Source organism: Symsagittifera roscoffensis, chromosome 9 (genome assembly GCF_963678635.1).
Source record: "Symsagittifera roscoffensis chromosome 9, txSymRosc1.1, whole genome shotgun sequence".
NCBI classification, from domain to species: domain Eukaryota; kingdom Metazoa; phylum Xenacoelomorpha; order Acoela; family Convolutidae; genus Symsagittifera; species Symsagittifera roscoffensis.
Genome location: NC_087070.1, coordinates 28,082,848 through 28,107,277, shown reverse-complemented (window position 1 = coordinate 28,107,277; position 24,430 = coordinate 28,082,848). Strand labels below are relative to the sequence as shown.

The window sequence follows — 24,430 nt, the reverse complement described above, 5'->3', positions numbered from 1 at the left end:
TATATCATTTTGACTTCTAAAATATCTATCGACAAAAAAGACCTCTCTATCGAAAAAAAACTTAATGTTTTGTAGATAATTTTGTGAAAAGTCGAACGGTAATCACCGAGAGCTATCAATTTTAAGTAAATCAGTAGAAAAATTTTTAAATATAATCTTTTTACTCTTTATTTCTCATTTCTCAATTTACAAAAAAAAAATTTTACTCTTTAATTTCTCAGACTCATTGAATTTCTTTTTGGCGTATCTCAAGTTCAGCAATAATTGTTTTATTATGATTTTTTTAACTGTAAAACCGAATATTTTGTGTTCATTTTTGTGCTGTTAGTTGCATAGAAGCCAGATGTTCCTGTCATGTTATATGAGTGGTCTTTTTGTTTATCAGTACTGGTTCTTGAAGTCTTTTCTGATGGTTGATTTCGAGCCAAACTTGCAGTCTGGAATTGGTGGGTAATTGCGCTCTGATTAAACTTCAAAAAATCCTCGAGGATTTTTGATAGGTCAGCAGTTCGAAGTAGTAGCTTCAGTTATTATACCGAAATTATTTTTTTTTTTCTCAAATCTTTGCAAGACAGTTTATTCACCTGTCTAGCTAGTAAGATAGTCATCAGTATAACTCAGGTTGGTTTTTTAATAAAGAAGCAAGTCTCAGGTCTTCTTGGGGCTCGCATTTGACGCCGAAGCCGTCTGTGACGGAGGGGGGCTAGTGGTAGATGGAGGACGTGTGGGGTCTTTTTTGGGACTGGGTCTATCTGGTCGAGTCACAGACCCCCCTCCTGGTCTCGTGACAGATCCCCCCGGTCGGGTGACAGCTCCTGCCGGCCGAGTTACTGAGCTAGGAGGGTTGGTGTTAGAAGAGGGCGGTGGGGGAACAGTTTTGTCTTTGGGGTCGTACTCTGGTAGTACTACTTCTCTATCCCCCGATACTACTGGCTGGGCTTCTTCGGCAACTGGATCAGCAGCTCTTTGAGTCGGATTAGGGTTTGGCTGGTAGTAGACGGGTTGGCCGAATGACTGAAATGCAACATATAGACGCAAAGTGTAAACTTGAGTTAGCATTCGGCTAGTAAAAAAAACCTTGTAGTTAGAAAAACTAGCCGACTAGTTGATTAAAAACTAGCTATTAAAATTTACTTGCTCCTTAAAAAATGTTGTAGGAATTTTAAAAAACTTTCCATTAATTCAACAAAATTTTGGTTAGTTCAATATTTTTAGAGCCAGCGAGAGATTCGCCAGTTTAAACTATCATGAAAGGAGTTGTGGTTACCTGTGGGGAGTACTTGTACTCGGTGCAGTTTAGGGGACTGATCTTGACTGACGCCTGTACATCTGCGTCTCTGTAGTTTGCAATCCGGTAGTACAGCTCCATCATACCACACTTAAACAATTAATTCTATGCAGAACATATGCCACTCTTGGGCAAGCTCGCATGAGATCGAGACTGGTATTATTGCTACTGCCACTTAAGTCGTAAGTATAAAATTCATATTTTAATAATTTAAGAAAAAATGAACAAGAGCCGCCGACCAGGTTTTAACTGGAAGAAATGTTTCCAATTTGGTTGCTCACAACATAAAGGACACCCTACGCATATAAAACTTTAACATATTGGGATACTGTGTTCGTAACACTTTGTACCAGGGGCGGATCTAGGATTTTCTCGAGGGGGGGGGGGGGCGGTTTTTCAAAAAAAATTCAAAAATTTGGTCTACCTTTTTTTTAGATCAACCAAAGTGATTTTCCGAGCATTAAAGAAGACAAAATTTTGAAAAAATAGGCCAAAAAAGACATTTTAAGGCACTTTTTGGAAAATGTTGACCAAAAAATTACGTTTTTTTTTCGGCGCGCCCCCCCCCCCTCCTAAAAATTTGTGTATGTTGAGCCGAAGATACCTTTAGAACAATTTTTGCTTCCGTTAACCAAAAATGGAAATCCCAAAGTAGTACACAGGGGGGAACCTTTGGGTCGGCAGGGGGTCGAATCTCTAAGGGGGGCTTTTTTGGCCTGTTTTTTGAGACGCCTTCACCCCCCTAAATATCCCCTGAACTCTATCGATCTAAATTTGAGATAGAAAGTTGCATTTTTTGAAATTTCCTGATTTTATTTTTTTCAGTAAGAGGCATGGAATAGTTCTAGATATACTAATTAGTCAATCACAATAGACATTTTTGGGTCAATTTTAAACATTATAGCGTAACGCCTGAAAAATGGAAATTTCTCCCAGATTTTGTACCAAAAGACCCAATGATTTTATTTCGGAATGGTAAACCTTCTTTTCTTGAATTGGGCGGAAAAAATACTAGCTAGTCTATAGCTAGTTCTCCTCACTTAAGTGACGTGGTCGGAATATTTTGTCCTAACAAGTCACTGTTAACCACTGTAGCGGATTTAGGGGGGCTTTTTTTGGACTGTTTTTTTACAAATTTGCTTGCGGCGCAGCTAATTATGTCAAATTAGGGTCTTTATAGTGTTTTTTCGAGAGCTCAGAATATCATTTTGGTTAACCTATAAAAAAAGGTCGACAAAATTTTCAACGTTTTTTTTTGAAAATCCGCCCCCCCCCCCCTCGAAAAACTCCTAGATCCGCGTCTGGTTAACCATTTGATTGATTGCTGTCTACAAATAACTAGTTAAGAACGAAATAATTTCTCAAACTTATAAATAAAATGTTTAGTGCATAACACTAAATGGGTTTGTCAAAAATATTTCTAAAAACAAAGAAAAAAAACCGTTTTTACCAATTTAGAGGGGAGGGGCAGCTTTGGAATGAATTTTCAACAGCCACTGAATTTAAAATCAACCAAAAGCTAAAAAATTTTTAAACAAAACAGTATATGAATACATTTTTGGTTGAAATCGTCAAAAAAACTGGATAAAACTAACTGAACTAGAAAAAAACCTAAATACACTCCATTGCGATGCCAAACAATTTTGTGTCTGTATGTTCCTGCATTCGAGACAAGTCTTTAAACATGTTCACAAATTTAAGTGGATTTCACTTACAAAAATTACGTGGCAGATTCCGCAACGAGCGAACAGAGCTGGTTGTTCTGGATTCCGCAAATGTAAGCGGATTCCGCAAAAATTAGTGGATTCCACAAACTTATGCTGATTCTGCTTTCAATTTGCGGAATCCGTTAACAGTTTGCGGATTTCACTTACCATTTTCTGATTACACTTACAGTTGCGGATTCCTCGACAGCTTCAATCTACTGAACGCATATATTATCATTTGTTTATAGATTCCACAAACTGTTCCGGAATCCGCAAATTTTGTTGCTGATTCCGCGAAGTTGCCTGTTTTTGGAGCATTTTTGAGCATTACAGTGTTTTAGTTATCTGTCCGTGGAATCCAAAACAGCAAAGAACATCAAAGAAAAGTAACAACGTTGCGGATTCCCAGACAAATCTAATTTTGGCCTGTTTCGGAATCTGTTTACCATTCACAAAATGCACAGTTTGGCCTCGTAATGTCTAGCACATTTCATTGAATCATTTCCAAAACCAATTTTTGCTACCTCTTTTTTCTATCCTCCAGACTTGGACTTAGTCATTCTTGCTAAATTAAGTATTTTTTTTCTCCCAATCTTGTTATAAATTTGAAAATTTGTTTAATAAAAATTAATTTGATATGTTTGATGAACTGTTAAAATGAATTATAAATGGCTCAAAACTCGTCTTTCAACAAATTTTATTTTGACAACTCATAAAAGATCAAGGATTTTCTTAGGAGTTTCGCAAAGAACAAATCTAGGAAGATGCGATTCAATCGGTTCTGTAAAAAATTTAAGACGATAAATCCTTTATTACGATTATATACTAAAACTGAATGTAAAATAGCAGATTTTTTGTGCAATATCTATAAAATGAGACATTTCATCTGTATAGAAAACAAAAAGAATTGAAGAAAAATACTTCTTCAAAAATCTTGAAGTTTTATTTGGTCAAAGCGTAAATTATAAGCAGCTAGTAGGGAGTATGGTTTCAAAATGGCATCTGCTCTCAACGTTTTCAAACCGTCTCAAAACCGCTACATTTTTAAGGAAAGCATTTTTTATGAGTCCATTAAACTATCCAGCTGTTGTACTCAACGGAATCGGTTCGCTTAAGAATAGCACCTGAGAAAAAACTATCTGGGCATTAAAAAATGAAATAATCTCATAAACGACTGCTCTTCAGATTTGAAAACCCAATAAATATATTTCCAACTTAATTTTCTCAGGCCGGTAACTAACGTGCCACTTTAGAAAAATAGACAATTCATTAATACCAGCCTAGATCAAACTCAACCACTCACATCATCAATTATCTGAGTTCAGTTGAAGCAAGCAATTTCTACAGCAACATACTTTAGGGTTTTTTTCATGAGAGCTGTACCAATAAAGAATTTCAAAGAAGCAACAATTTAAATTGAAACACGCTCTAAAATATTAAAGTTTTCATTAATCCGAATTGATTTTTTCTCTAATGTTTTTTCAAAATTGAAAAAAAATTGAAAAAATGTTTATGCGTGGGTTAGTTTTTTTATTCTGACAAACTTTGATTGTTTGATTAGTGGTTTTTGATAGAAGTAGAAGTTTTTGCTATCCATTTGAAAAATATTGTTGCTGATATAATAAAACAAAATATTCAATGGGATTTCTTATCCTAAAATTAGTTGAGTTTAGGCGCAAAATAATTTTTTATTTCAACGCACAAGCAACATTTAAGTTATGTCAATTTGAGGTCAGGCATTTTTTTCGGTCTTAATAAAACTTACCAAGCTCGAAATCACATTGTACTACTTATGTGGAGGATAAGTCCAGCAAAAAAAAAATCAAATAAATTGATCGAAAATTGCACATCAGGTTAATACGAGCAGCTTTTTGTTGCTTTTTGTTTATCTGACTGATTTCTTGTCTTTCTTCAAATTTATTTTAGCTTAATTTTATTGTAAGAAGGTACGTAAACATCAATTTAAATCTTTTATTTACTCGTAATAGATATTTCCTTTTTAAATCTAATCTAAGAAAAATTGATGCTTCAAATCATATGAAAATTCTCCATATGATAAATAGGGTTGTTTTTTTGTCAAAACCTGCGGGATGGTGTTGAGATCCTTGACAATCATGTCTGCGCGGATGGGGATGAGGCGGATGGGGGTTCTCCACCTGCCACTTAGCACCCTCAGTTGGTTGTCAAACAGCAACACCTTACCCCACCCAATGGTCTTCTGTCGGGGCACGTAGCTACTCTGAGCCTGCACTTCAACCACCAACGTCAAGTCAGGCCCAGGGCGACATCTAAGAAAAACAACTAGTTGTTCAAGGATATATGTCTTAGGCTTAAGACATTCACTGAAGCTTACTAGCAGAAGCAGTTATTGTCTTCTTCTTCTGTATTTTTTACGATATTAAGTTGATTCGCTGTTTCGAGAAGGGCAGAATGGCTTAGAGATAAACTAAACTATCGCCCCTTTGAACTAATTTGAGATATCAATTTTTAGCTGACGGACCTTAAAATTTTTCTAAAGGCGCCTTCGCCGCCAATATTTCCTAATTTTGAGATGGAAGCGCGCGCCGAAAAAACGCAATTTTTTTGTTAACATTTTTCAAAAAAGTGCTAAAAATGCCTTTTTTGGCTTGTTATTCCAAAAATTGCCAAAACATAGTCTTTTTGGTGCTTTGTGAGAGCTCGGTAAATCAATTTAGCCAACTTACAAAAAAATAGCTGCCCCCTTTTTAAAAATCCGCCAAACCCACCCACCCTTCCACTCATGTGAAAATTCTAGATCCGCCCCTGTATGTAATCATTATGTTGACAAACAAGAACAAGTGAGTAGAAAACGATCATTTAGTTGAAGCAATGAAAAGTGGTCACTGACTTCTGTACAGGCTGACTGATAGACAACAGGCAGAACTTGAGTGCCCCTCCAGCGGTTGGCAACTCCAGGGGATTATTAGGCTGAGGGGTTGCACTCTGGGGGAAACAGTCTCTCTCCGGCAACACTCTGGCAGTGCAGACTTCGTGGGGTCCATTGTAGAGGGACACTATCAGTTGTGTTCTATCGTACACTGGCTCTATGTTCAGCAGGAAGTCGTAAAATATGACAAAGCCAGCACTGGAAAATTAAACAGAATTCACAGCAAGCATTGCAATATCCGGTTACTGTGCAGTTTACGACAGAAAACACCCAATATTTTAATTTTTAAGCTTATTCTATTTTTTTTATTTTTTCTCAACTTGGCATAATTTTCTTTGCGTGGTTTAAGCAGGCAAATGGGTAAATTCAAAGTTTTCATACAATTAATTAAAGTTTTCATTGAATAAAATTATCTTTGCAAAACTAATGGCAAAAAAAAAGAAAATTGTATTTTTATATATATATTTTTTTCATATTCATTTTTTTTTTACTTTTTGCAAATCTTTAAGGAAGCAATTGCGTTGGGGAAGAGCCAAATTTTTTAAAGAGTTTTAACAAGTTAAGGTCGACCAAATAAGATTTGCGAAATTAGTTTGCTGAAACACTATCATGACAATATTTTGCCAATACTTTCTTCTTTGAAATTGCTTCATAGTGAATTGCTATCCACACTCACGTGGGGTCGTATGGTTGACTGTGAAGACTGTCGTATTGGTTGTTGTAGTGGGGGTTGTTTGGCATCATCAGGTGAGGCGACTCCTTGATAGGCACAGGAGGTGGCGCCTGAATTCCAAAACACACAAAAAAAAAATTGCAAAAAATGACTGATTTATTATTTTTACTTCTTTTCACTTAGCATATACGCCAAAAGCGTATGGCTTGAAAAATATTGGTGTTTTAAAATCCTGTTTTGAATGGGCGCGCTCTATAACCAAAAACGCGCACTGTTTTGAATGCAAATTTGACCGTTTGTCACAGTATTTGCTATTGGTACCATCATGTGCGGCTGAACAGATGACCTAGGACAAAAATGACCTTACTTTGAACAATATTTCCAGCTGCATGGCATCTTAACATTTGACGGTAAACCAGTGTGGAAGCAAAATCTTTGTTTTTTGGAAAAAAAAGACAAAGATTTGGTAACAATGTTGACACCAAGTCCGGAAAGCTTTTCATCTCGAAATGAGGTTCATAGTAATTTTAGACGAAAAATTAGATTGAAAAAAAGCATATCAAAAGTGAAAGCAGTAAATTGGAAAGGTTATTATTAAAAAATATACAGCTACAAAATGTATTTTGACAATACAAAAATTTCATTGAACCGCTTATATAGTACGGTGTTTTGATACATGAACTAGCCGATAGAGCTGATAAAAAAGTCTATGCTTTTTTTTCGAAATTCCAGGATTTTTTTGTCAAAAAATGAACGAATATATATTACAATTTTCAGAAAAACAAATGCAAGTTATAAATAGGAAAACAAATAAACTTTACTGAATTAATGAAAATCGATGTTACAGTTTTGAACAAAAAGCATCCAATTTTTCATTTAAACAACTCAATTGACACAGTTGAGCTGCATAAGATCACTCACGGTTTTTGACAAGGGATTGACAAGGTTTTGAATACATTAGATTCTTATTTGAAAAAATATGTATAGCTTACAGTGTACGCGTATGTTTGATTTTTTTTCTCGTATTGTTTGATAAGAATTTGTTTGTTGATTTAATTACTACAGACAAATGTAAAAAACAAGATGCTCCCTAATTTCAAAGAAAATTATAGCTATCACAATCTGTACTTTCTTCAACTAAATTGATAGCGTGTTTGTTTTTTGCTTAGAAAACTAATTACAGTATTTAGAGATCGATATTTTCCAATAAATTTTTTGAAAAACAATATCTTTTTCGTTTCATAACAGCGAAATTTTTTTGTACATAAGGGTTAATCAAAAGCAGTAAATATTTGCTCTGGCGTGTCATCATGGCGGTAGATTGCCACCTTAAGGCGTCTAAATCTTATTAATGCTGGAAAAAAATTGGAAACTATATGTGAGAGCTATGTTTTTCAGGTATCTGAGCTAAGTTTTTCAGCTGAACTATGGTTTTCAAGTTTTCGCAGTTTAACTGAAGTTGATGAAGTCTAAAAAGAATAGCAAATTGGACCAAGATTGGTTTCACAACAATTTTTTTACATCCGAATCTCACGAAAATTTTTTGTTTTTCTCAGAGACTGAGTATATATAAAGAAGGGTAAATAAGGTCTGCAAAAAATAAAAGCTTAAAAATTTGTTTTGAGAAATAAGAGAAATAAGGGGAAGACAAAAGAAAAACTAGACAAAACTGCTTGTATCAGGGCTAGGCCTTGAATGTTCCGACTGCCTTTTAATGTCTATGGAGCAGCAATAACATGAAAAATTAAATGTAAAAAAAATGAAATAGTTTTTTTTAGTTTCATATTTTTGCAAAAAGCATACCACCCACACGCCATATAGAGTACAAAGTGATGAATTTTGCTCCTAGTGAAACATCAATTATGGCAAATAAGCTTCCTTCAACCAATTTGGAAACGATTTCTAAGACGGATTAAATCTCCGCTTCGCGTTAAAAGCGCGAAATATATCGCGCGTTAATTGTCCCAGTTTGGCCAAAATGGTAATATTTAAATCCCATAATTTTACAAAAATTGATCACAGGTGAAATATCTAGTTAAATTTAAGCTCATGACATCAATACCTTTGAATGATGTAAAAAAAAACCGTCAAAAATGGCTAGTTAAAAAGTCGAAGTTTGTCTGAAGAAAAAAAAAACCCACCTGAGCACACAAATATTCCGTTACTTTCGTTACGAACGTCGGAACAATAACTTTTTTGTTATAGTTTGCATTTCCAAAGTAGGTGTTTCAGAAACGTTTTGAGTTCAAAGAAAATTCTATGATTTCCTTCTAATTTGACTGTCTTTTTATTTTTTACAGAATTTTATGAACAGTCTCTCATTATAATGATACCTAAGTAATTTTGCAAGATGCATCTATTTTGATGATAAATCTCATTCACATGAATTAAATGTTTTTCAAAAATTTTATCCGGTTTTTTGAGTTTTCGATGCTTTTTGTGCTGAGCATGCCTATTTACTGCCCATTTGAAACGAGCTTTTAAACATGCTTCTCTCAAACTAGGTTAACTTAAGACTTAACTTGAAGAAACCATAAAACAAGTCTGCTCGAATGTTCCGACTGCCTTTTAAGGTTTTATGAAGCAGTAAAAACATAAAAAAATTAAATGTAAAAAAAAACTAAAATGAAATTTTTTTTTCTAAAATTTGAAAATTTTATGAAAATCATCCCCCCACACGCAATATTAAGTACAAAAGGATAGATTTCGCTCCTTGTAACAAATCAATTATGGAAAATAAGCAACTTGGAACGATTTTAAGACAGATTAACTCTCCGCTTACGCGTTAATAGCGCAAAATGTATCGTGCGTTAATTGTCCCAAAAAAATGGCAATCTTTAAAGCCCCGTAACTTTATGAAAAATGATCAAAGGTAATTATTTTTTTCAAATTTGAGCTCAGGACAACAATAACTTCAGAATGATAGAAAATATTTTTGTCAAAAAGGGCTAGTTAAAAAGTCGAAATTTGTCTGAAGAAAAAAAACCCACCCCGAGCACAAATATTCCGTTACTTTCGTATCGAAATTCGGAACAATAAATCATGAAATAAACATGGATAGATGCTTACTTTTTTTGAATGAAAGACCAACGATAAAAAACCGATTAATGAACATAATTTTAACATTAAATGTGCAAAATTTAATTTTTTGAAAAATATTGCTCTGTTTTTGGTCTTGAGCTCTGTTTCATTAACGAAGCACCAATGCAAGTAAGACGTCTGCTAATTAAAAAGTCAGTGTAGCCACCATTTTGTTGGAAAGTTGGACAATGAAGCACAAACAAAATATTGAAGTATCGGTCAAACAAAAAAAATAGATCGCAGATTTGAAACATCCCAGTTTTAAGTTCTCTAAAATAGTCTATTTACCAGCTATTTCTTCTGTGATATTAAAAAAATTCCGTCAAAAATGGCTAGTTAAAAAGACGAAATTTGTCTGAAGAAAAAAACCCAACCCGAGCACAAATATTCCGTTACTTTCGTATCGAAAGTCGGAACAAAAACTGTTTTAGAAAACAAAACAAGATCAAATTGTTTTTGCATTTTTTGTCTATATTTCTTGATTATTTTTTTTAATATAAAATTGCGATTGAGTTATGTGACAGAAGTTACAAAAAGCTGTACTATACCTTTATACAGGTCAAAAGTAAGCTAAAACAAGACTGCTCGTATCAGGGCGAAACCCTGAATGTTCCGACTGCCTTTTAAGTTTTATGGAGCAGTAATAACATTAAAAAATTCAATGAAATAAAACAAAATCAAAAAACTTTTTTTCTAAGTTTTTTTATGAAAATCATCCCCCCACACGCCATACAAAGTACAAAAGGATAGATTTCGCTCCTTGTAACAAACCAATTGTGGCACATAAGCTTCTTTTGACAAATTTGGGACGATTTCTAATGCGGATTAACTCTCTGCTAACGCGTTAATAGCGCGAATTATATCGCGCGTTAATTGTCCCAAATTGGCCAAAATGGCAATTTTTAAACCCCCGTAACTTTACGAAAAATGACCACAGGTAAAATATCTTTTCAAATTAGCTCAGGACAACAATGCCTTTCGAATGATGTAAAAAAATTCTGTCAAAAATGGCTAGTTAAAAAGTCGAAATTTGTCTGAAGAAAAAAACCCACCCCGAGCACAAATATTCCGTCACTTTCGTATCGAAGTCGGAACAATTATAGTTGATGAAAGCTTAGCCACAATATTTTTTTGTCAAACTTAGACTAAAAATTGAAAAAAAAATGGCAGCGACATTTCGTTTAATTAAGATGAATCATGGCCAATTTGCTTTGAATATGATTTGCTAAACTAGTGCCAACAAGTTTATCCTGAGGTGTTCAAGTGCTTAAGAAAAAGGGATCTAAATCCATTGCGTGTTTCCATTCTTCGAGAGTGGTCAAAACAATAAAATTTTTAACAATAGCAATTTCCCTGATCAGAATGAAACCAAAAAATTCTGTTTCACGACTTGCCCATTGGTTTCTGTTTCCTTTACTATAATTGAAAAAAAAACAGTCCGTTGTTTTCACACACTTTTTTTTCAAGCAAAATCAGGTATCACAAGGAAACATCAAAATGAGTCAAGTAATAAGTATAGTTGAATGGAGTAATCAGAAAAATGTATGAAAAATCAAAGCCCTTAAGGTTCTGAATGAATCAACCATTGAAACTGAAGAAAATCTACACCAATTTTGTGAACAATTGGTTATAAAATTGAAATTTTTGGTCCAAGTTCATGCAATTAAAGCAAGCCAGTAACTTTTTGTTTAAAATCTGTTAATTGAGTGACTAATCGCCTATTTTTACCACAATAACACTAGTTCTTGTAGCTTCATTCGCGCTTTTGAAGAACAGCTGTATAGTCAATTAATTCCATGACTTAATTTGTTAGTCATTAATTAGTTCTTTTTGATTCTCTCCTCACAGAGCGCCTAAAAAGTGCCAAAGTTTAGGGGAGCGGTGGTGAAGTGGTTACGAATCCGCCTCTCAATCGAAAGGTCGAAATTTCGAGGCCCACCATAATCCGTGCACGTTGCTTGAAGGCGAGGTAACATTACTCAGCCCAGAAAACTAACCCAAAAAGTTGCATGTAGTTCTTCAGCAGCGCACAAACAGCGGTGCTCCGTGACCAGCTGTACAGCTGGTATGTTGGTGCTTTCCCTGGTGGAAAAGAGTTAATGAAGACCAAAACGCTTCTATCTATAAGGTGTGGTCGGACCGTAATAACCGGCTAATCTTGTTTTGTTTCATTTGTTGAATACAATCTTGTGTTACGTACTGGTGGATTGAGGTAGTCTCTAATCTGTCTGAGGTATGCCTCCGCCCTCAGTGCCTCTATCTCGTGCTGAGTGTTCATCATCTTCAGATAATGATCCCTCTGTGCCTTCTCCACTATGTCCACCTCTGAAGCAAAAACAAAGTATTTATTTAATCCCAAGAGTTTATTGTCAATTGTTGAAAACTGTAATCAGATAAAGTTTCACATTTAATCTCATCTCACGCTTCCTAATTTTTCATCTTTTCGTTGATTAATAACAAAAAAAACAATTTCACTCGGTTCACCTTAATTGAGTGTTACCCGGGTTACCTAGCCAGGAGAAAGCCTTAGTTTTCCTGCCAGGAACTTAAAGGGTCCAGGGCATTCCTGGAAACCTAGCAGGAATTCAAAGTTTTAAAATACTTCTTAATTAAGATAAGACTCTCTTATTCCTTCATGTTTCATCCTAGCGTAACGACGTAAGAAAAAACCAACGCTATCTTTTTATGACAAAGAAAAATTGGAAAACCAGCCTTGGACACCTACTAGGGACCGTTCCAGAAATCAAAGAAATCAAAGGTTTCATCAAAAAAATTGGCAGCAGTCGGCTTTTGTTTGGAAGATGTTCTAAGCAAGCACTCAAAACATATCCCATGATTATATTCATCAGCAGTTGAAAAGTTCAAGTCTATTTTCGAAAAAAAAAAAATCGTTTGTTTTTTGAAAGAAAACAGACTTTTGAATCTATTGAAATTTTGTTTTTAATGCTGAATTTTTTGTAACACTGTTTATCGTCACCGCTAGACCAATAAAAGAACCTATTTTTTGACATGTATTCGTTCAATAAACCGGTGTGGTTGTTGAGATGTTAATTTTTAATCAAAGAAGTGACAAACTTCACAACCCTTCTTAGGGCAAAAAAGCTCGATTTCCATATACTACAGAGGCACCAACTTAAAAGGTCTTGACTCGTCCCTGGTTTTTTAACAAAATTTTCAACCACTTTAAATTTCTGAGAGCTCATTGTTGTCTCAATTTAATTATCAGATGTTTTGATGTTTCTTAATTGTTCTATTTCTTCGTGAATGCCGATTTTGCGTGTGCTACAGATCCAGATAATCACTCGAGATCTGTTTCAAGATTTAAAAGTTGTAATAGGAAGATGTTGGCACGTTTTTTTTAAAAAATAATCATCACTTGGATCACAATATTTACAGCATTCTTATTTTTTGAGAGTTGTTTAGCAAAGTTGCTAAACTTAAACAGAGATTATCGTGGCAACAGTCGGCTTCTGCTTGGAAGATGTTCTAAGCAAGCATTGAAAATATATACTATGATTATAATCAGCATGCTGTAAAATTAGAATGCAGTAAATTTGTGATCCAAGATTTTTCAATTTAGCTCTCTTTCATTAGAAAACTGGCAAGGACCAGCCTGGACCTACTAGTGCTATGATAAGAAAATATATAGATGATATATAACAAAATACACGTTAAACACACAGAAAGAAAAACGAGGTTTTTGGTTTTACCAGGTTATGATGGATATGTGTGAACCCTTTCAGGAGAAAGAAAACTGAGGTGTGCATATTGTGAACCCCAAATGGGAGGTAGTACCACCAAAGACCTTTGTCATTTAGGATAGCCACGTCTTGCTGATAGCTAAAGTGGGGGCCATTTCAGCCCACCCACGAAAGTTTTTGGTATCTCTGGAGCAAAGATACGCAAAACTTAGCACAAGTTTCTTCGGCCGGCTATTGATAGCGCGGAAGTGGTCGTGGTCTGGCTCGGGGGAAACGATGTTTCTGTGCACCCGACGAGGCAAGAACAAGGCGCTACTGTTGTTAAGGAGGCAATGGCATAATTTAAGGGAACAAGAGACTGGCTAGTGAGTTTTAAAAAAGGAGATATTATCCTTGAGGTTACAACCCGCAATTCTACCTTGGCTCGAGGTTAACTACCTTGACTCGAGGATTGAGAAGAGGCTAAAAAAGAACTTTTGGCGCTTCACAACTGTACGAGAAATCTTGGCCAATATGGTACACTTATGCTTCAAAGCAATTATCAAAAACTGCTCCTTTATATTCTTGATTCTGGTTGTCCGAGCAGCTGTAACAACCAATAAAAAAACCTAAGTCCTGTAAATAAATGAACTGTATAAATGTTTTTTGTGCGAAGTATGGGAAATTTACTTGAGCTGTCACATTTTTTTAATGATAAAGCGATGCATTTTGGGGTTGATAATGCTACATGTGCGTGTCATTGTGGACTGAAAGTGCTTGATTCTGAAATAGGATCTCTGTTTCAAGATGTTTGTGTTTCTGTTCGTTGATGGGTCATTAGCTTATTTTCGTTTTAAGGACTTGTGGCAGTCAATGTGATTGTCTTCGCAATCTAAAACTGATTCATCTCATTTAATCCACGCTTTAAGCGTAGAAGAGGAACACACGTTGGGCTGTTTTTGTCCGTTGTGCTGTTTTTGTCCCAATGCACTTATCGTCACAAACCGGGTACTTTTGGCTGTTTTTTGTCAATATTATGGCTTGTTTACTTGAGCTCTCACAATCTTTAAGAATAAAATGATTTTGTTTCGAGGAAAATGTGTTTCTGTGTGTTATATTTTCGCATATTTTTTGTTTCGCATATTTTTCGCATATCTTTGAGCGCCTTTGAGATTTGAGGTGATTGCACTGTTCAAAGTTGAGCGTTGGAAACAGTATACATTTTTCGCTGGTTTATTGTTGATTTATAGAATTTGTCATCTCAACATGGGTACTTTTAACTGTTTTTTGGTCAAGGTGATAGAACTTAACTTGAGCACTCATATTTTTTTACAATAAAGCGATGATTTTTTTGCTTTCTTATTGCCACTTTTACTTACTAATGAGTCCTGAAAACGCTTGGTTTCGAAATTTTGATTTTAAAATAAAATGTTTTTTTTTATTAGATTAAGCGCACATTTTTTGTACATTCTTTTGAGGACCAGTGGGAGTTATTCCGATTGTCTAGTCGAGCAAGATTTTAGTTATTTTATTGAGTCTACGCTTCAAGCATAGGAAACAGAACAGAATTTGCGCTGGGTTGTTTTTGTCCCAATGAACTATTCGTCACATTTCGGGTAGTTTTCACTATTTTTAGTCAAGATTCTGGAATTATACTTGAGTTCTCACATTTTTTAATGATCAAACGATGCTTTTTTTGGGTTGATAATGCTTACTATACGTGTCAATGATGCCTGAAAACGCTTGGTTTCAAAAATTGATCCTAATTTTCGAGAAAAACTTTTTGTATGTGTGTTAATAGATTTTTTGCATATTTTTAATAGTTTCTTTTTTCCTAGGATCTGTGGCATTCAAGATCATTGCATTGAATCCACATGCTTATTGTTGAAAACAGGATACAATTTGCGGTAGGTTGGTTTCGACCAAATGAATTTGTCACCAGAAAACGGGTACTTTTTACAGTTTTTGATCGTGGTTAAGGAATTCTACTTGAGCTCTCACACCTTTTTATTGTTAATGCTACTTATACGCGCCAATAACTCCTGAAAAAGATTGTTAATAATTAATGCGCACATTTTTTGCACGTTTGTTTGAGGACCACTAGAAGTCGATATGATTGTCAAGGCGAGCAAAATATTATTTATTTTATTGAATCTACGCGTTAAGCGTAATAAACAGAACGCAACTTGCGCTGGGTTAGTTTTGTACCAAAGAATTATTCGTCACGAATCGGATACTTTTCGTTGTTTTCAGTCAAAATTCTTAAAGTTTAATTGAGCTCTCACTAACTTTTAAAGATACGGCGATGCTTTTTTGGGTTGATAAAGCTTCCTATACGTGTCAGTGATGCCTGAAAACACTTGGTTTCTAAGTTTAATCTTATTTTTCAAGAAAAATATGTGTAAGTAGGTTAACAGATCATTCGCATTTTTTCTTATAGTTTCTTTTTTCCTAGGAACTAAATCGTTGGAAATAAGAAAATTTTTCTTTTTTAACCGTTGGAAATAAAATACATTTTGCAGGTACTTTTCACAAAACAGGTACTTTTCACTGTTTTCTGATTGACGTTTTGGAATTTTACTTGGGCTCTCACACATTTCCATGATATATCGATAAATTTTTGGGTTGTTAATTCTACTTATACATGCCAGGGGTTTGTGAAAAAGCTTAGGTTTTGTAAAAACAACTTTTCAAGAAAAATTTGTTTCTGTTACTAGTTAATGGTCATATTTTTTGTGCATTTTTTTTTCTTCATTTTTGAGGATCTGTGGGGCTCAATATGATTGACTTGCGATTCATTTTCTTTTGTTTCATTGAATCCATAGGATAAGCGTTGGAATCAGAAAACAATTTAGCCTCGTTTTTTACCCAAGGAACTTTTCGTCACAAAACGGGTACCTTTCATTGTTTTTTGGTCGATCTTTTGGAACTGCATTTGTGCTTTCCCAACATTTAATGATATTGCGATAAAAGTTTGGATTTTTAAAGCTACTTCTACGCTCCCATGATGACTGAAAGTGCTTGGTTTTTAAACTTGTTCTTTTCTTCAAGAAAAATGTAATTGTATTAATTGGTCATGCGCAAACTTTTGTACATTATTTTTTTCAATTTGAGGACCTGTGGGAATCAATATGATTGACTTGGCGAGTTAAATTTCAATTTTTTTCTTTCAATCTACTTTTCATTGAATCGTTTTTACACTTTTCTTTCTAGAGCTAAGATGGTTGATCAATGTGTTAAACTTGTATAATTAGAAAAATTTTTGTTTTTTATGAAGAAAATTGTGAACAAAAATCATGACAATTGCTTAGACGTACATGCAATAGATCACTTTTAATTTTTTGGTGCCACTTTTGTGTTTCAGTTTTGGTGATATTATGTGCAATCGCTCGAATATTGTTATCCACAAAATAGAGAAACGACAGTACTGTTGGTTATGATTTACCTTCTCGAAAGCTATAAATAAAAAAATAGCTACCAAAAATTCAGTTTTTTCTCTAGTTTGTCAAGGTGTATCTGGAAAATCACATCTTCTTTTGAGAAAAAAGTTATACTTTTATCAATCTTAAAAGCCTCTTTATAGTCAAATGCAAAGAAAAAATCTTAAATATTTTTGAAGGATTAGACTTTGACCTATTGGAAAATTTTTCCAATAAAGGATTTAAGAATCTACTTTTACTTGATGGTTCGTTTAAACAAATTTCAAGTTTTAAACAAATTTTACACTATGCCACTACTGGAAGTTACAGGGGTCTGATTATATTTTACATCTAACACCTGCTGGAAGACACAGTGGTCTGGTTATTTTATACACCTAACACAATTTGTTTCATCAAAGCAAAAAAGAAAGAGATGTAGAGTTTTAAAACAAACACACACATAATTTTGTTAGAATTACCATGAGGTGTTTTACAAATCTATAAACCAGGTCAACATTTAGTTTTAGGATCTCAATTGAAAGAGTGGTATCAAGATGCAAACAGACACAACGTTTTCGGACAAGGAGTGCACAATACGTCTATATACCGCCAACATTCCGAAAAATTTCCCTATAACTTCAAAAACAGCTCATTCTCAGTTGCCCAAAAGTTTCATACAGTTACTGAGCATTTGATTAACCTCTTGTGAGTACATTTTCAGGATATCGGAAAAGAGAAGTAGTAAAAAACCGGGAAAAAATCAGAACTATTACAAAGAAAAGCTCTTCTGCACAGAAAAAAGACTCGTTCAAGTTCAGTTAAAGGGTTACAACTGATATCTAACATCGCTCCACTTTTCATAAAAAGATTGACTTGGTGTGGAACTGTTTGTTTTATTTCATTTCTCAGTACATCAATTTCAAACCGAATTCCCAAAAAAAACGGTACCATAAAATTCAGAAAAAGGGAGGCTGCATCCAAATTTTTTGATTCAATTTACCCCGCTGTTAATGCAAGGTTCCAAACAAGTAACAACAAGTATCTTGTTGATGTAGTTTTGGGTTCTTTTGGAAATAAACTGAGCCAGTCAGACAAGATCGTATTAGATAATCGAGATACAAAAGAATCTACTGCAGACGTTGTGTGTGCACTAAAGCAAAAAATATCAGATAATTATTTTAACGTTTTGCAAGCAATTCAAAATCCATTTAAAATTAAAAGCAACAACAAGTATGTCAAGGCAAAAGACAGAATAACTGGGGACTCGTTCAAAATCTGAAAAAGTAAAACTTAAAAGACTGCATTCTAGGGGTTCTTTCGCGTTTTGTTCTACGCAGAACTTGATCTAAGCCAGCGATTTATCAAAAAAGGAAAACAGTTTTGCAAACCAAGATATCGTATACAAAATTTGGACCATCAATCAGAAGTTTCCGAAGAAATCAAATGTTTTCAATAAAATGTAGTCAAGCTGCAAAAAAACTGTAGCAGGGTTATATGAAATTGTAGCTGCAGAGATTGGAGAAGTTGTAAGTGGACGAAAAAAATCGTTTGCAAAAGATGTTGGAACAAAAACAGTTCGAAAATAATTAGAGTGTTGAAAAAAAAATCATGCGTAGAACTAGTAGAACCATTTCCGAGGAGCAGGTCAAAAACAAATGATCTCGCAAATATATTTTTGACAATGAAAAATGAGATTAACTCAAAGAAGCCATTCTCGGTACGGGAATTTTGCAAACTTTTTTTTTGAGATTTTGGTTTAAGTCCCAGTTTTGGAAACAAATATTTCTCCTTAAACACAAGAAATATTTTCCTTTATTTCTGTAGGTGGAAAGGAAACAATATTGAGTTTGAATTTGAGACAGATCGGAGTCTCTATTTGGATATGCATATTGCTCAACTGAGCATAAAGCTTCAATTTTCAAAAAACAACGTTGTTTGTGCTTTCAAAAAATTAGAATTTTAAGCAAAATCAGAACCTGACTAAAATTATGTGAACAGTCTACTATGTGTTCTATTCTCAAATTGTAAAGTTCATTTTAAAAATACAATGATTTAAAACGCCAATGGATTATATTCACATAAAAGCACAAGTATCAAACGAAAAAAGAAACTCTTGCTGGTCATATATATTGTCTTGAAGAGTTTCCGGAAGCATTGGATATGCACTGATAGAGCAGACTCTTTAGGAACAGAGATATTTTTTTCAGTCTATGGGAGGCTTGCCACTGATTTTTTTGCTTTAAAATTTTTTTATTACCAACCACCAAGTTTCAAACAAAACTAATTTGAGCAAGACCCAAGTTTTACATCATATCCGATAATGCAAAAGTTAGTCTGAAAATTGTTGGTTGTTCGCTGTTAACTAGAAAAATTTTAGCAGCTGAACCAAATCATCAATCTCGTTTGGAATCCTCAACATTGCTGATCGGCAAAATCGGGCGCCAATTTTTTTGAACTTATCATCTCACCATCTGAAACCTATAACCTATCATGATACATTGGTAAATCTATTCCCATCGTAATTCACAGGGTGTCGACCGGATACTCTATTTCCTGTCTCTCAATACATGAGACTGAGTTGCTCCAACATATATTACTTACAAGAATGCGATTCCTATTATTGCAATTACTTCAACTGATCATTGCGGGACCCATTGCGCGAATTTTTATCATTGCGCGACCCATGTTGCAGTTTTACGCGACCTATATTGCGACTTTGCGCGACCCATTTTTAGCTATGCTGTGAATTTGCGCGGCCCATGTTGCGACTTTGTGTGACTCAAGCCTGTTACGCGAGTATGAAATTTCGGTGACAGAAAGTCCAATTCGGCGACCTAATTTGATTGAAACTTGAGTCGCTGAACTCGCCCCTGGTACCTCTGATTTCATCTCAAATACCTTCCTTTCCTGGCAAAACAAAGAAAGCAAAATGATTTACTTTGTGCTGAGCAAGTTTGCTAACTATGTTCAAACTGAGCGGGTTGCTTATGCCTGATTGTTATTAGATTGTTCAAATAACGTGCAAAAATTACCAGTTGCTGAGCATGAGGCACAGAAAGTTCCCACCACAATCAATGATTTTTTTCCATAATGGAGGAAATTCAGTAAATTATGAGGGTTGGGATGTAGAAGAAAACTACCGAGTTTCAAAGAAAATAAGCAAATGCTATTGGATTCCTACAGTGGGTTTCTCTTTAATTCAAAGTTAACCGCCTTTAGTTGATGAATATGAGTTCTAATATTACTATTTTCAACTCAAAAATTGATTATACTCTGTTATTTTACTCTGTAGCTTTTTTTGCATGAAACATAATCCATTTTAATCACATTTGATCGATTATATTCAGTTTTTAACATCTTTTTGAATGCTAGTTTGTTGTCTCACTCAGAAATTGAATATCATTTTACGATGAATTACGTTTTGTAATTCCTTCGACCTCAGTTCTTTTCGCAAACTCCCACTGTTCCCCAAAATCCACAGCCACCAATATACATATTTGAACGGGTGGTAGCATGGGGGTGGTGGTGGTAACAGGAAAGTGTTACAGGGGGTGGGGGTGGGGTTAAGGAGAGCAAAGCATGCAGGCGAGGGTTGGTAAATGAGGTGGGTGATGAAGAGGAGGGATATACGTGGTGGGGGTAAGGAGGCGAATGACTATGAGTGGTGTAAACGTGAATTTTAGAGCATTTCCAAAAGAAAAATAGTATTGACCAAAAAATCAATCTGTAGTCAATCTTGCCAAGAAAAAGAAAAAGAAAACACTAATCGTAAAAAGAAATGAGCTCATTAGACTGGGCGGGAAGGAGGGGGATGGTTGGGTAAAAAAAAGAGAATCAATTTCGATTTCTGCTTTACTGTCAATTTTCGGGGTTGACCGGACTTGATACCGGATACGGCATTTGGTAAAAAGATGCTGATTGAAGTTCCGGCTCGAGTTGTCATTTGTTTGCAAAAACTCAGCCATGTAAAAACGTTTTGTACGTGAGGGCAACGGTTAAAATATTTTATTTCACCTGTTGTGCGCTTGTGTCTCAACAGCTCTAACTCGTGCATTATCAGTCTATTCTCCTTCTCAAACTCCAGCAGCTGAAGCAACGAAACTGTTAAAAACAAAATATTATTCATCTGGAGTAGATCCGATTATAATTCGAAACTATTTGCGCAGAAAAAAAATCAAAAAATGGTTTGAGCAAAGATATGGAGGTAATGCTGAGAAGACTTTTTCATTGTATAGCCACGGAAAAAAACGCACTCATTTTATATTAAGGCAATCAAAGGCGGATCTAGACTTTTCTTGAGTGGGGCGATTGAGATAATTTTGATAAAAACATTAAACTATATACAATGATTGAACAAATGAAATGAAACAAAATTGAGTTTTCGATTTTTTTGCAGCGAATCTGTCAATGACATTCCCGACTTTGATTTCCACATCTTTGAGGTTGAAAAACAGCGTCAAGTTTGATTGTAGTACCAATTTGGATCAAAGCAAAATTATTGGCATTGTGGATATATGCACAAAGTCAGAAAAGGATACGTAAACAGTCTATCTGAAGTGATCAAAAGCCAATGATGCTTTGGGAGGTCTGCATCTTCGAGCCTCTATGTGAACATCACCAACTTTTGCAGTGTCAGAGTGAACTTTTTTGTAGCTGCCACCACCTTCATCATTGCGCCAGTTGAAAGAGTTGACGCAAGTCTCAATGTGATTCATCGACTGAGGCAGTTCTAGCGAAGGCCCCTGAATAGCAATGCTGGTAGCTTTAGTCACTCCTAGCAGGTGTTCCATTGTCATCAGTACAATCAGGAACTCTGATCGCATCATGCTAGCCAGATAAGCCGAGCAGACGGAATCATAGCGCTTCCCAGGCCAATTGCTGATGTCTTCTATGTAGCTTCAATGGAAGGCTTGAGCTGATGAAAAAAATAAGAACAGCATCGTGCCGTTCAACTCATCCAGAATGATCCAGAGTGATATTATTCCCAAAAATGTTGAGAAGATTCTGAAATTAATAGCTGATGTAGGATGTATTTCTTCTGTAGGTCTCCAAATGTCGATCCAGCGACTTGATCGCCACTTGCTGCTTCGAACTGGAGACTTCAATTTGAAGCAAATTTGTTGGAACCATATGTACCCCCATCATCTCGGAGGCCACTTAAAAGCAACCCCAGACGGGCAGTGAAAATGATTGTGCTGACTATTTGGGCCAGAATGTTCCTGTTTTTCTCCATTTCTTTTGCAACTGCTCGATCCAATTTCACATCATTGTTCCTGTTTGGGTGTCTGGCAGAATCAAGGAAGGCCTCTGCTTTTTCCTGCGCTTTCTTGTGATGAACTGTGTTTTGAATTGGATCTAGGTAATTTGAGAGGCGTGCATACTTCTTGAACGGTAAATTGAAAAGGTGAATTTCTGCTGAGCCCCTGCTTTCAATATTTCTTGCAGGTCGGCAAGGCTGAAGCAAAAGCGGCAGTAAAGTTTTTCTTGGATCTTGGAGTAGGCTAGGAATTGGTACTTTTCCAGCTGTTGGGGCCAAGTGTTCGCTTTTTGTGTTTTTCCTGTTAAGATCAAATGGCTAAAATTATGAGTGGATTTGTTGGCGTTGTCCAGTAGCTTGAACATGATGTCCCAGTCCTGTAAGCTGAGGTTAGAGATGCCGATATCAATATAGGATGGAGGATGTAGAAGTTGATCAGAGAGCGGAGATATGGAACTAAATGATGGAAGAGTTTCAATTTTTATAGTGGCTAAACGACTAGGTATGCGCGTCTCAGGAAATGATGCCCTAGGATTGTCAAGCTGAGGAGTTGATGCACTGGATGAGGTTGGTGACTTCTTTGGTCCACTGGTAAAGATGGCCTTGAGCGTCTTGAAGAGGGACGCTTCAGAGTCCTTGGAAGCAGGTTGCTCTGACATTTGGAAGGTTGAAACTGAAGTCCAGGGTCCAGTGCAGAGTGCAGTGTGAAGTCCAGTGGAGAAGATTTTGAAATGAGCACGGTATTTTTGATCGGGGCATAAATACTGTGAATGAGGCGAATTGTCAGGCACCTGTTAGCAGGTACCAGCCTCGAGTAATAAATTGAATCCAATTTCACACCTTTTCATAGGCCTCAAAAAAGACGCGTTTTCAAACCTTAATATTTCACAGCTTAAAACTTCCACACCTCGAAATTTCTCTCCAGGAACAAAGAGTTTGAGTTAAAAAACTTATGTTAAATGACCAAAGCGGGGACGCATTATTAGTTTTTATGGACAGATTTCTAAAGAAGAGGGCGTCCTCCCTCCTTAATCCGCCCCTGATGGCAATCAACAAAGATAGATTTGCTAAACAGATAGCTGTTCGAAAATCTCTGAACTGGAAGAAAAAAAATATTTTCAATGATATGTTGAGTTTTGACCTTAAGTGTATCTGCAGGGGGCATCGTCGGCTCCACCACCCCCATGTAAGTCTGCGGTCCAAATCTTTCCCCAGTAGCCCCCACTCCCATTCCCATGCCCGCCTGTCTGGCCACTGCATCCCCCATAGTCTCGTTCATCTGTCGCACTAGGTTGGAGTCATGTCCCCCTGCCATCAGATAGGCTGACTTGAGAGCATTCACTTGGGAGGCGGGGTTGTTTGGCTGGTAGGGAATCACAGGCACACGAGTTGCGCTAGAGACCCTGCAAAAATGGCGCTCAAGTAATTTTCAGCCTATTTTTTCTTGGAGCCGATTGCTCAAATTATTTTACGCAGTTTTGATGGCAACATATTTTTTGCGAACCACAAAGTTGATTCTTACGTTGTAAATGAACAGCTTTAACTTATTGAAATAAAAATTTATAATTAGAAAATATGTTTTAATGAGATTGAGAGCCGAAAAAAATAATGTCACAATTGAGGAAGAATTGTTTCTGTCTTTGACAATCTTGACATTGAAAAAAGATTAGTGATTACTCCGCAAAATTCAGGCCTTAAGGCAATAAGTGACTTATTCTGCTAAAACGAGGGCGTAGATCAGAGCGCTTAGCATGCACAATAGGAACCTTTCACCATTGATTTTTTCGACCATAGCGATACAAAATCGTTGAGTTGTGACTGTTGCGAGCCAAATTGCTTAAGTAGCAACTTAGCGCGACCAACAAAATGTGCGCGTCTTTTTGTGCGTCCCAAAAAATAAGTCGAGATTTGTTGCTACCGAGAGTTTGCTGTGCGAATTTGAGCTATCTATAACATCAGTGCATTTTTGTGAGGCATAAATCAGAAATGTTACACAATTGTGCGACTCATAAAAATAAGAACGCGGTTATGCCCCATATATGGATTTCATGAAAAAAAAATGCTTTTCACAAGAAACATTGTGGCGGTCTTTGAGCACAAAAACATCGTAACAATTCATGAAATTTGATTTTGATGTAGTAATTAATTTTTTTATTAGAATGATTTTTAAAAAAATGATTGAGAAGTTTTGCACAGATATTCGTTATAGATTTGTCACATAAAAACCACATAATGATTATTAGGCAAAATTATTGACTATTAAAATATTTTCCTACCGGTAGGAAAAAATTGCACAACGCATCACTTGGACAAAGTTAACATCCTGCCCTACCCCCATGCAGTTTCAGCCAATCAGAATTGCGCAATTAACATACAGAGCTTGGCAAATTTAAACCAAATTCAACTGGGTCTGGAGGG

At 35.6% G+C, this 24,430-nt stretch overlaps 1 protein-coding gene across 1 annotated transcript; it reads right to left on the bottom strand.

Annotated features, from left to right (window-relative positions):
• Positions 1–383: 383 nt before the first annotated feature.
• LOC134854146 (coiled-coil domain-containing protein 17-like) lies at positions 384–23,415 on the bottom strand (the record flags this gene model as incomplete). Its single annotated transcript, XM_063870269.1, is given in 8 exon segments — positions 384–1,014; positions 1,268–1,378; positions 5,078–5,282; positions 5,864–6,100; positions 6,579–6,685; positions 11,857–11,981; positions 20,770–20,842; positions 23,154–23,415. Coding segments are annotated over 8 exon segments (1,486 nt in total), but the record flags the coding sequence as incomplete, so codon positions are not given.
• Between the last annotated feature and the right edge of the window lie 1,015 nt (positions 23,416–24,430).